The 13,227-nt window shown below is 38.8% G+C and overlaps 5 protein-coding genes across 50 annotated transcripts in view; 4 read left to right on the top strand and 1 right to left on the bottom strand.

Annotated features, from left to right (window-relative positions):
• LOC129792365 (transient receptor potential cation channel subfamily A member 1) overlaps positions 1-13,227 on the top strand; it is a 1,125,827-nt gene that overhangs the window by 709,695 nt on the left and 402,905 nt on the right. The window lies entirely within an intron of this gene.
• LOC129792430 (PIH1 domain-containing protein 2) overlaps positions 1-13,227 on the top strand; it is a 927,269-nt gene that overhangs the window by 511,137 nt on the left and 402,905 nt on the right. The window lies entirely within an intron of this gene.
• The window catches only part of LOC129792352 (sorbin and SH3 domain-containing protein 1), a 102,888-nt gene that overhangs the window by 38,400 nt on the left and 51,261 nt on the right, over positions 1-13,227 (bottom strand). The window lies entirely within an intron of this gene.
• On the top strand, positions 4,287-5,739 carry LOC129792468 (uncharacterized). Its single transcript, XM_055831540.1, has 2 exons — positions 4,287-4,673; positions 4,767-5,739. The coding sequence occupies exons 1-2, from the start codon at positions 4,287-4,289 to the stop codon at positions 4,776-4,778; spliced, it is 399 nt and encodes a 132-aa protein (XP_055687515.1). The 3' UTR covers positions 4,779-5,739.
• On the top strand, positions 5,232-13,050 carry LOC129792460 (uncharacterized). Of its 2 annotated transcripts, none has more exons than XM_055831528.1 (2): positions 5,232-5,618; positions 12,850-13,050. In XM_055831528.1, exons 1-2 carry the CDS (start codon positions 5,232-5,234, stop codon positions 13,033-13,035), a joined length of 573 nt encoding a protein of 190 aa, XP_055687503.1. In that variant the 3' UTR covers positions 13,036-13,050. The 2 variants fall into 2 exon arrangements, with proteins under 2 accessions (XP_055687503.1, XP_055687504.1); XM_055831529.1 differs by lacking the exon at positions 12,850-13,050 and adding an exon at positions 5,712-5,773.

Below are 13,227 nucleotides of genomic sequence, written 5' to 3'. Positions count from 1 at the left end.
GGAACACGGATGAAATTACACGAAAGCCCTGCAGGAATGATGGAATTCATGGGGATTATGCTGAAGGATGAGCATTGGCAGTAACATGCCTTGTTCTTCCTTCTTCCGTGTGGAGCTTTTATTTGCCACACAGAAATCTCCGTGTTGAATTTGGACAAAAACTGAGGGGTTTCAATCCCACAAAAAGCTTTTTTATCGTTCTTCTAATGCTAACTCTTGTTGGCAGAAATGTTCTAAATTTGCGGTAAATTAAACTAGAAAAAAAATTAAATTCCCCAAGAGATTAAATTGATTACTTAGCGTTTTTTAATGACCCACTGGAAACGAAGAATTTTGTAGCAAAAGGTCTTCCTCGAATATCTACAATTCTGAGCTTTTGAGAGCTTTTTTTTTTTTTAACTTTGTTGAAGGTGTTGTTAATCAATTTTAGAACAATTGGCGGTTAATCTTAAAAATTTTAAGATCTTCGCCTTTTATGGGTAATTCACAACCTCTTCACAAATCATAAATTTTTTGCACCTGTTTCAAAAAGAATGTTTAACATCTGCTGGTTACTTTTGCATTTTCATACATTATAAATATTTATTAATTGAAAAAATTGGTTCAAAATAAATAAATAAAATAATAAAAGCTTCAATACATCGTATTTTTTTTTTCGTTTCGCGTGATAGCTTTTTCGATGGGGTCCACCAGAGTCAATAAAATCAAATATATATGAAAGGAACGAGGCGAGGGTGCTCTATAGAATTTCCTCTCCCTATATATTAGTTGGATAAATCGGCCAATAAATCACGGATTCAGAAGGTGGCCAGAGTGGCCGGAGTAACAGTTGTGGATAATAGCGGTTGACTGGGGATGATGATGTCCTATGGAGAGAGAGTGCATGGAAATTATTGGCGGGTGCTTTGGTTCGCCTTTCTTGACCGCCACCAGTGCGTTGCCCGGTGAATTATGTGAAATTCATGGATAAACTTGGGATGAGCTGAAGAGGAACGGAAATATTGCCCATAGGGCTTCCCATAGCGCATAAATCACATCATTAGTGTTTGTCATCTCACTGTGTCACCACCCTGGGCGCCATCCGCACCCCCCACCCCCTACCCACCGTGGGGGTGTGGAAGCCAATGATTTACGGGGATGACAGTGAATAATACGCAATCATGAGTCGTGTAATCATCAAATGATTAGCTACTTTGCATAATTATTCCATGTTTGCCACAACATTCGCGCTCAATGCACATTGATTGCCCGCAATTTCAGATTGCTCCTCATTTGCAATATAGCTAAATTATTCGATAAACTTAGTTTCAACATAGTTTCTCTCTGTCTCTACTACATATTTACAAGAATCATAGTTAAGCTGCTGAATTTAAATTACGATCCCTGTGAGTTGAAAATGTAGGAAGGATTATGAAACTTCATCAAACTCACACGTTAACTTCAAATAAATTTAGCTGTGTCCCGGATTACTACATGTGGCGACATCTAGCTTTAATTTCCAATCACATGTATCGCCAGATGATTTTTCCTTCATTAACTCCAAAAAAAAAAAAAAAATAAATCACAAAAAATCATTCAAAAGAATGTAATGTTTGCTTTCATAGCTTGGAATCCTTTTGTTCCATCGCGTTCAATTATTTTGTACAATTTTTTTTAAAACTCTCTCAGCAATTTGCCATGAATTTGACCAGAATGATTCTTCAACGCGTGGGACTGTGAGATGGGTTTTACATCAAATGAAAAACTCAGGATATTGCCACGCACCATTGGGTGTCGATTGAGGCTCAAAATGCTTTTGGATAGTCATTGTGTCGCCAAATACACCATTGAGAGCCCACCAAAGAGGAATCACACACTTTCAATGATGACGGAAAATCGCACCGGAAATCAATTGGGTGAGTTATTTTGGGATTCATCACTCTGAATTATTGCTTCTCTTCCTGCGTCATCGAAAAATCCATTTAATTCATTCACCTTGCCACTGATGCGCCTATTGTGCAGTGGAGGCGCCAGGTGTTCTTTTTTATTTAAGTTTTGTGTCAAAAATTCAAGAAATGTCATTAATGTAAGAAATATATGTCATTAATTAAAATTCTTGTGCGTATTTTGCTTTATAAATACTTTATAAGAGTTTAGCTGATCAAAAAGTTTCAAAATTGATTTTCTAAATTAAAAAGAAATTAATTTGAACTCGAAAGAAACAGTGTAACAAATTTCTAGCAGTTTTAGGTAAACAATTTAGGTACGTATGTGACATAGAAATTGCATGTTTTACCCCAGATTCACTTTTTATGTAAGGCTTGAGTTTTCTAGCAGTTTTAGATAATCACTGAAATGGAGATTCTTAGATATTACTGATTAATTAAATGAAGGGAAAGTCTCAAAATTACAACAAAATCACGTTTTACTAAATGAAAAGCTTTGATAATTTTCTAGCAGTTTTACTTAATTACTGCAGTTGAGTTCTTTAATTTTTATATACTAATTGAATATAAAAAAATTAAAATTATAGGAATGTTCATGTTATATAAAATTAAATTATGTTTCGTACAATTTTGATGATTTTCTAGCAGTTTTAGATAATTAATGTAGTAGAAGCTTATACATACATATATATGTAAAAAATAACCAAAAGTCTCATACAATTTCATACACATAGCATGTTTGACTTAACACTAATTTAATTAGTTTTCTAGCAGTTTTAAACAATTACTGCAGTTTTGTTGAAAAATATATGCAAACAAGATAAAATTATAAGGAAAGAAAAACCCAAAACTACAAGAAATTTCATATGTTACGTTATTTTAAATAAATTTCTAGCAGTTTTATAAATTTACTTTGATTAGATTCATTATTATAGGAACGTGAGATTCACAAAAAAAAATTTTATATATAATAATTTTTGACATGGATCGTCATCAATCCAACCCAACCCAATCTTTGCATCATTTCCGTTTGCTATCATCGCATATATGTACCTTTTCATTTTCACGAGAGAATTAATTTACACAAAAACCACCCACAATAGTGGCGGAAAATGACGCAGAAGATTCTAATTCGTAACACATGATCGGAATTTCAAGAGTTATTTGTGACAGGAATAAAAACATTTTAATGGCTCAATTATTTCACTAATTCGCCATTACGTGGCATGTTTGTCTTTTCACCTCGTACCAATCGAGCTTTCCTGGGGGGCGAGCGAGAGAGCTTTCAATCCCATTTATCATTGTTGATTCAGCCTGTCGAACAATTATTTACATTTGATCGCTTTTATAATGTATTGCGCACTGTTTTATGTGATTGTTAACCTGAAGGGGGGTGTTAACACAACATACATCCATGTTCATCAATAAGCTAACTTCAATGACTAATTGCGCAAAAAAAAAGTACCAACTTCCTCGCTGTTGGATGTGTGATAAAATTAGATATATAGAATGCAAAAGGTGCGTCTCTAATTCCGGCGACAACCATCTCTCTGTATTCACGATGCGAATTTGCTTTTGCACCTGCACTTTGTCACGGTGCCTTTAATGTTTTCCCGTGGTGGCAGCAACATCGTCTTTCCTCGCCGCTTCAGCATCCCACAATTTCTTGAGTGATTCATGTCTTTTTGGCAGGAAAGCATGCACAAATTTTGCTAACGTCAACGACAAAGTGTGGTTTTTGCTCTTTGCACGATGTACTCAATTTGAACTGCTCTGCAATTTCAGACTTTGCACAACGAATCCTTCACGGAAATTCAAAGATTTAGTCATGCAAATTTTTCGAGGACAATATTGGCATGGAAAATGTCGTCTTATTGCTCTCGTACGATTGAAAGTTTAGTGCATTAACCCTTGGAATGCGGAGCGGGGTCGTTGAACGACCCCAGCGCTATATTTCGTGTTATATCTCCATAAATATAAAAGATACCATTCCCATCTTTTGGAAATAAGTTCTTTGGTTATCTGAGGAGGTTGTGTAAAAATTTCAGCTCAATCCGTCCACCACAAGAAAAGTTATTAAGAAAAATGTAGAAGAAGAGAATTCAAAAATTGGTGTAACGGTCATGCTGCGGAAAATTTTTTAGAGCATAAACAACATAAAACATAATTAGAAGCATATTGTTACGTGAGGCACCAAAGTCCCAACGGTTCCTGTTGGATGTGAGAAGTGGGGATCGGCGATAAAAGAGTGCACCATGCTAAACGGTGCCTCTTTGTGCCAAGTGAGAGTGCCGAGTACACAATTGCCGTGCCGTGTGTGCCACTGTGGGGGCTGTGGAAGCGCCCCCGTGCTTTGTGCCCATGGAAGAGGACCCAATTCCTTCCTCTGACGCCCCCAATGCGTCTGTCCGCCGTGGAGATGCCTCAAACTCCCGGCGTCTACGAGGCACAGCTGCGACGTCCCCACCGACGCCTTTCGCACAACCTCCGGACGTCCCATTCTGCCACCGAGTGATGGAAGCGCCCCCGTGCGACCTGGCACTCCCCACGGAGATGCGTCGCCTGGCCACCAGCTCTCCTGGCCCGACTTTGGAGCATTTCTACTGGCCACTGACAACGCCCGGATGCGCCCGCATGGTCTTCGAGGGTTACGTCCCCTCGACGCCCCATAGACGCCACGCTGAAGGAATGGGAACCCTCCTACCTCATGTGGAGGCCCCAGTGAAGCCCTGCCAGTCACGCACGCACGTAAGTCGCCTCTCAGTAATTTACGCCCTTCCGGCATTTGGCGAGTGAGACGGCGCGATTAGAGGAGAATTTGAATAAATGACCGTTGGACAGTACCCGCAATAAAGGTTGACGCACTTGAGATAATTGTGTTGTGGCTTTTACCCCCAAATGTCCTGATCGTCCTGACGGTACCCCAATCTCGTTACACTGGTGTCAGGTGTGGGGTAGTGACCGCTCGCCCGTACAGGCGGTCAGGACATCGCCAAGACGCCACCCACGCACACACTTCAGGACACCCGCAGCATTTGTCTTCGTGGGACTTTGAGACACGCAAAACATCTCGGATTGATGCCTAAATTGTTGGCCGGGACGGCCAATTCTCACGCGGGAGCAGTGTTACGTGAGGCACCAAAGTCCCAACGGTTCCTGTTGGATGTGAGAAGTGGGGATCGGCGATAAAAGAGTGCACCATGCTAAACGGTGCCTCTTTGTGCCAAGTGAGAGTGCCGAGTACACAATTGCCGTGCCGTGTGTGCCACTGTGGGGGCTGTGGAAGCGCCCCCGTGCTTTGTGCCCATGGAAGAGGACCCAATTCCTTCCTCTGACGCCCCCAATGCGTCTGTCCGCCGTGGAGATGCCTCAAACTCCCGGCGTCTACGAGGCACAGCTGCGACGTCCCCACCGACGCCTTTCGCACAACCTCCGGACGTCCCATTCTGCCACCGAGTGATGGAAGCGCCCCCGTGCGACCTGGCACTCCCCACGGAGATGCGTCGCCTGGCCACCAGCTCTCCTGGCCCGACTTTGGAGCATTTCTACTGGCCACTGACAACGCCCGGATGCGCCCGCATGGTCTTCGAGGGTTACGTCCCCTCGACGCCCCATAGACGCCACGCTGAAGGAATGGGAACCCTCCTACCTCATGTGGAGGCCCCAGTGAAGCCCTGCCAGTCACGCACGCACGTAAGTCGCCTCTCAGTAATTTACGCCCTTCCGGCATTTGGCGAGTGAGACGGCGCGATTAGAGGAGAATTTGAATAAATGACCGTTGGACAGTACCCGCAATAAAGGTTGACGCACTTGAGATAATTGTGTTGTGGCTTTTACCCCCAAATGTCCTGATCGTCCTGACGGTACCCCAATCTCGTTACAATATAAATGTGCAAAACAATAAAGAATATTCGAGAAATATTGCCATTTATCACATTGCGGGAAGTGAGGGGAATGTGGGGAAGAGTGAAAAAAAAATTGCAGTTTCTTGGCAAATTTCTCAAAAATAAATTGTGAAAAATGATTGAAAAATGTTTTTCCCTAATATCTCCTTCTAAGTATTTTAGGGCGGCGAATTTGTGGTGCAGGGTGCAACAGGACTATATAAGGAATCTATAGGCACTAATCCGACAACTCCAGGTTGTATAGTTTGGGAGAAAATTGGCCTTCTTTTTGGAGTCGTTCAACGACCCCACCTTCGCATTCTACGTAACTACCAAGGCCTCCGCATTCCAAAGGTTAAGGGGATAAATGGAGAATTGAGAAGATGTCTCCGTTAAAAGCTCGATTGCGTTACCCAGCAAACACCTTGCAACTTTAACTTTGGAAACTCTGAAGCAACGTTGCAAGAGAGTTTACTTCTTAGTTGCTAAAGTTGCGAATATGGTTGCATGGAAAACGATGCAGTATACTTTATCGCGATGTTGCCAAAGTTGCAAGATTTTCTTTATTATTTTAATAACTTGAAAAATTTAAGTGTTTTTGCATTCTAAAGTCTTTTCTACAACTTCTGAAAGAATAATTTACCTAAAAACACACTAAAATCTGAATTTTAAGCAAAATAATTAACTTTGAAAAAATCACTTAGAAAATAGTTGCAGGAAAGTATATATCAACGTTGCGCTAGTTGCAATAAAAATTCGAAAGAGAACAAATTTTCCTTGAAATTTAAGTTTTTTTGGACTCTAAATGAGTTTTATGCATTACTTATCCCTAAAATAATAATTTTTTATTGATAATTTATCAAAAATTGTTAATTTTATTAAATACGAGGTAAATTGTCGCTTCGCTCCAATTTACCTCGCCCCGCTTCGCGGGGATTTGTTGCGCTTCGCGCAAATTTTATATAGAGAAAATAATTGAGATGAAAAAAGTCCAATAGAAAATGTATTCGTTGGTAACAATCGCCTGGTATCAGTAGTCTCTGTACCAAATTTCATCACGATCGGACCAACGGTGTAGAAATGCATAGCTGAACAGACACCATATTTTTGAGAGACCTTTCTTTATTATATAGATGGGCCACGCAAAAACCTCCAACAGATATTTCAAAGGGAAAAAGTGAATTTCACACAACATTTTTGGCGCAAAATTCAAAAAGTAGTCAAAATAGCATGAATTTTATATGGGGGCTATATGAAGGGGGGCTCTGGGGGGAAAATGAGTGCCGTTGGTAAAAACCGCCTGGTATCAGTAGTCTCTGTACCAAATTTCATCACGATCGGACCAACGGTGTAGAAATGCATAGCTGAACAGACACCATATTTTTGAGAGACCTTTCTTTATTATATAGATGGGCCACGCAAAAACCTCCAACAGATATTTCAAAGGGAAAAAGTGAATTTCACACAACATTTTTGGCGCAAAATTCAAAAAGTAGTCAAAATAGCATGAATTTTATATGGGGGCTATATGAAGGGGGGCTCTGGGGGGAAAATGAGTGCCGTTGGTAAAAACCGCCTGGTATCAGTAGTCTCTGTACCAAATTTCATCACGATCGGACCAACGGTGTAGAAATGCATAGCTGAACAGGAACGAAATTTTAGAGAGACCTTTCTTTATTATATAGATAACGAGGTAAATTGTCGCTTCGCTCCAATTTACCTCGCCCCGCTTCGCGGGGATTTGTTGCGCTTCGCGCAAATTTTATATAGAGAAAATAATTGAGATGAAAAAAGTCCAATAGAAAATGTATTCGTTGGTAAAAACCGCCTGGTATCAGGAGTCTCTGTACCAAATTTCATCGCGATCGGACCAACGGTGTAGAAATGCATAGATGAACAGGAACGAAATTTTAGAGAGACCTTTCTTTATTATATAGATAGATGGGCCACGCAAAAACCTCCAACAGATATTTCAAAGGGAAAAAGTGAATTTCACACAACATTTATGGCGCCAGATTCAAAAAGTAGTCAAAAAAGCGTGATTTTTATATGGGGGCTATGTGAAGGGGGGCTCTGGGGGGAAAATGAGTGCCGTTGGTAAAAACCGCCTGGTATCAGTAGTCTCTGTACCAAATTTCATCACGATCGGACCAACGGTGTAGAAATGCATAGCTGAACAGGAACGAAATTTTAGAGAGACCTTTCTTTATTATATAGATAACGAGGTAAATTGTCGCTTCGCTCCAATTTACCTCGCCCCGCTTCGCGGGGATTTGTTGCGCTTCGCGCAAATTTTATATAGAGAAAATAATTGAGATGAAAAAAGTCCAATAGAAAATGTATTCGTTGGTAAAAACCGCCTGGTATCAGGAGTCTCTGTACCAAATTTCATCGCGATCGGACCAACGGTGTAGAAATGCATAGATGAACAGGAACGAAATTTTAGAGAGACCTTTCTTTATTATATAGATAGATGGGCCACGCAAAAACCTCCAACAGATATTTCAAAGGGAAAAAGTGAATTTCACACAACATTTATGGCGCCAGATTCAAAAAGTAGTCAAAAAAGCGTGATTTTTATATGGGGGCTATGTGAAGGGGGGCTCTGGGGGGAAAATGAATGTCGTTGGTAAAAACCGCCTGGTATCAGGAGTCTCTGTACCAAATTTCATCGCGATCGGACCAACGGTGTAGAAATGCATAGATGAACAGGAACGAAATTTTAGAGAGACCTTTCTTTATTATATAGAAGAAGAAGAAGAAGATAGATGGGCCACGCAAAAACCTCCAACAGATATTTCAAAGGGAAAAAGTGAATTTCACACAACATTTATGGCGCCAGATTCAAAAAGTAGTCAAAAAAGCGTGATTTTTATATGGGGGCTATGTGAAGGGGGGCTCTGGGGGGAAAATGAATGTCGTTGGTAAAAACCGCCTGGTATCAGGAGTCTCTGTACCAAATTTCATCGCGATTGGACCAACGGTGTAGAAATGCATAGATGAACAGGAACGAAATTTTAGAGAGACCTTTCTTTATTATATAGATAGATAGATAGATGGGCCACGCAAAAACCTCCAACAGATATTTCAAAGGGAAAAAGTGAATTTCACACACCATTTATGGCGCCAATTTCAAAAAGTAGTCAAAAAAGCGTGATTTTTATATGGGGGCTATGTGAAGGGGGGCTTGGGGGGAAAATGAATGCCGTTGGTAAAAACCGCCTGGTATCAGTAGTCTCTGTACCAAATTTCATCGCGATCGGTCCAACGGTGTAGAAATGCATAGATGAACAGGAACGAAATTTTAGAGAGACCTTTCTTTATTATATAGATTTATTTAGTTGCCTAAACGTTGCATCAGGGTATGCTGCCGCAACCCAAGCTCATTTTGTGCCTATGTTGCGCCTTTCACCGCAAGGGGCGCGTCTACCGCGAGAAATAACATAAAACAGACAGAGAGTGGAATAGAAAAAAATGAGTCTGTCTCTTTCATTTATGTTTACAAACAGCAAAACTAGCGCCGCCCTGGTGGGTTGCTACCGAATCATTTTACAACGTTATTGCAAAGGTTGCTGCATCGTTGCCTCAGAGTTGCAAAAAATGTCTAACATGGCCGACGGCATAAAAAAGTTGATTTTTATTTCATTATTCCGAGCAATTGGGAGCCCAAAATGATGTGGGAAGGCTTTCTTAGGGATAGTTGGGTGCATTACTTGTGTTTAAATAATTAATTAAAAAAAATTAAATTTTTGACCCCTAAAAAAAATTTTTTTCGGTAAAAAAAAATTAAGAAAATTGAGATGGGAGCATCATTTAAGTTCCTTTGAGGCGATTTCATGACGGTAGAACCGCATGGCATATTTTTTTTCATTTGGAAAAAATCTAAAAACTCTATTATTAAATAATATAAATTATCCATTAGAGTTTGTCATTTATTATGATGGGAATATGGACGCCATATGATTATTATGGGCGTGTACCATATTTCCCTCCATTTATGACAGCGGAATGTTTTGAAATATTTTTTGAAACATTTTTGTTTCAAAAAATTTTAGTTGCGAGACGGTATACGAGAAAGGATATTTCAGAGTTTTGCAACGTTGAGGCAACTAGTTGCGGCAACGCAGATATCTATTGACCATCTACTTCGAGGCAACGCAGATATATACCGTTAGACATGGTTGCATTGTAGTAAATGTAACTCCGCGCAACGTTTAGGCAACTATCAATGGTTTGTTGGGATATACATAAAATCAATGAGAAAATCATTTTCTTTTCTTTAGTAAAGAAAAGCTTTTTTCGTCAAAGCTTAAAATAAGAATTTATGGAAAAACTAAAAGATCCCAGACATTCAGTCTTGACTGAATGTCTGAATAACTTGTTAATAATTTTCAAAGGAAGTTGGAGCCAATATAAGGACGTCCGTTCTCCTTTGCATACCTAGACTAATACATAAAGTATCACATGTAGCTTCGGGAATTCTTATCTCAAGGCAAATGCAGAGGAAAAGTAGAATCTTTGCTGTAGATAAATATTTCTCTTTGAAGCATCTTCTTGCTAAATGTTTGCCATAGTTTGAATTGAATATTATCAAGAGAATACCCAATCAATCGGATTTTATGTTTAAAAGTTAAGCTTAAATTTGCTTGTTTTTCTTTGTGACTTTGGATGTGTTTTGTAAAGCATAACGAGCTTTATAAATTATTACGAGTAATACGTATTTTACGATCATGCCTCCCCACATCTGCATATTGATTTTATGATATTTTATGCTCTCGCGTTAATATTGCATAAAGGGTTTTTCATAATGCTCCAAATAGAATTTGATAGTTTAATCAAATTTTCCTTTCAAAATAAATAAATCAATTTTAATTTTGAAATCTAAAATTTTGAATGCAATTCTAAACTGACTTTTGCTATAAATTCAAATAAATATCAAAATTGCACTATTTGCAATTCATGTCCATTTGCGGATGATTTTGAATTAAATGAGCTATGGTGCACCACATACCCAGGTTCATATGGAAGTCAATGATGCATGGAGTTGCAATTAGTTCATCAATCAATGTGAATGATTGTTTCGGGAGAACATCACACAACGTAGAGCGAGAGATCTGTTGGACGCGTGTTCGGATGAGAAAATGGGATTACAACTGGCGGAATTTATTGGCGAATTAATTATTAATTGGTGTGGGTGGGCAGGCCAAATGTGGGGTCTTCCGTGCGGCAATGTTTTCATTGTTGCGTGGAATTTTCTAAACAAATTCCCCTCCATCTGTTCTTTTCGTACGCGTTCTTCTTCCCATACAGCAATCCCCCTTGGGAGATTTTCCTGCCAGATTTCGCGCGAGAATTTTCCCGCGCGGGTGTGAAAATGACGGCGCGTGGAAAAATTAAATGTGACATCACCTACGAAATATTTTCCAGATTGTACCGGGAAATCAATGAGTTTTGGGAATGAGAATGGTAAATCCCCAGGGTGGGAAAATTTTCGCATATCTCACAGCACCCTGCAGTGCTCGGTATGTGTGCTGGGAAAACCCGGGAATATCGTTATCAGAAACTCCAACGAGGGCGGTGAAAAAAAATTAATGATCAGCAATAACTAATCGCGAAAAATAGTCCATAGAGAGAGATATTCCTGCAATTTCCACCAATCTCCCTCACACTCTCCCTATCACATACATACATATATTATTTTCCCGCACATTGCACACCTCCGTGGAAATGTGTGGTGAGTTGAAAAATAGATTAGACAAGCCGTTTTTCCCAACTCATCCCGATGAAATTACATCGCATCGCACTTATAAATCATGGACGTTCTGTGGAAATTGAAATAAATTTCATCTAATTTCAACGGAACTTAACGACGATTTAATCAAATTTGGACACTTGCCCATGCCTAAAATTGCTACAATTTAGCTTGGCGACATCTTGCTGTCTATCTTTCATTCATTTTTTCTGTTATTTATTTATTTATTTCAGACGTACAGTCTTTCTATTTGTTTGCATTCAATTAATATAGGATGTAAGAAAAGCTTATTTGTCTTATTCAATTCATGTTATTATATATTTTTAACAGGTGACAGTCAGTAAAAGCGGCGTTTTCTATAGCTTGTCATTTGTTTTCTAATATTTTATGTTTCTTCTAACGTTTGACATTTGTTTGAATGTTTGACATAATTTGAACGTATGACATTTTTTGAACGTTTGAGGTTTATTTACACCTTTGACATCTTTTATACCGTATGATATTTATTTGAATGTTTGACATAATTTGAACGTTTGACATTTTTTGAACGTTTGACGTTTATTTACACTTTTGACATCTTTTCTACCGTTTGACATTTATTTGAATGTTTGACATATTTTCCAACGTTTGTCGTTTTTTATCTAACCTTTGAAGTTTATTCTAATATTGGAAATTCATTCGAGCGTTTGACATTTACTCTAACTTCCTACCATCTATTCTAACGTTTTATTTAGCGTTTAAAATTTATTCTAAAGTTTTTCGTTTCTTTTCTAACATCTGACGTTTCTTCTAACGCTTGACATTTATTCCTACTTTTGTTGTTTCATTTCTATCATTTAAAATTTCTTCAAACATTTGTCAAATACTTATGAAATTAAATTCAAACGGCTAATATTAGATGAAAAAAATCTGACAAGATTGCAAAGCTTTTCACAGATTAAAAAACATGATTTTCTTTATGATTTTAATAGTCTTTATTCTCTACCAAACAATTTGGTAGAGCATCTTCTAGAGCTATTATGTGATAAAATTCCTGACAGAATGACTTTTAATTCACCAATTAAAATTCTCGTGTGCATTGAAATATCAATCAATCTTACAGAAACCCCTTCGGCGTATTTCCTCCGCATTGAGAGCTTTGTCAATCAACAACCATGTCCCACATCTTCATTTCGTGCTTCATTTAATCACAAAATGCAATGTGACGTCTCGTTAACGTTTCAATTTTCCTCCATTCTGTCCACAACTTGCCAATTTTCCATCTAACAATGCTCTTGTTCTTCCACAGGATAAGATGCCGTGGCTGCCTTTTCCGAGGAGAAAACACAAGCTAAGCGGGGAAAGGGGATTTGTTTGTCTTGCTGACGAATGCGAAAATTGTTGGTGCCGAAAATTGTGTGAAATAAACTTTGCTTTATGCGAAATTTGCGGTGTTCAGGGAATTTTTTTCAAAAAAGAAATATTTTCCTGCTGACACTAATTTTTCACTTGTTTTCCCCGCAATTAGAGATTTGTTTGTTCTCACGTTGATGGTGGAAAATGAATGGGAAAATCTACACAGGGAATGCTTTCCTCTAATGATCATTTATGAGAGTTTTTCCTTTATATTTCACGAGAAGCGTGGACGATTGTCCTTTGTTATCGGAGCTTCAAAGGAGTTGCTATA

The sequence above is a fragment of the Lutzomyia longipalpis genome, chromosome 3, assembly GCF_024334085.1.
Source record: "Lutzomyia longipalpis isolate SR_M1_2022 chromosome 3, ASM2433408v1".
Lineage (NCBI taxonomy): Eukaryota > Metazoa > Arthropoda > Insecta > Diptera > Psychodidae > Lutzomyia > Lutzomyia longipalpis.
Note: the sequence above shows the minus strand (reverse complement) of the source record. Positions and strands in the feature narration are given on the sequence as shown.

Bases quoted from the DNA above. Each gene is read 5' to 3' on its own strand.
- LOC129792468 (XM_055831540.1), top strand. From the start codon at position 4,287: ATGGAAGAGGACCCAATTCCTTCCTCTGACGCCCCCAATGCGTCTGTC.
- LOC129792460 (XM_055831528.1), top strand. From the start codon at position 5,232: ATGGAAGAGGACCCAATTCCTTCCTCTGACGCCCCCAATGCGTCTGTC. The intron at 5,619-12,849 runs GTAAGTCGCCTC...GTTCTTCCACAG, and splicing joins CCTGCCAGTCACGCACGCAC to GATAAGATGCCGTGGCTGCC.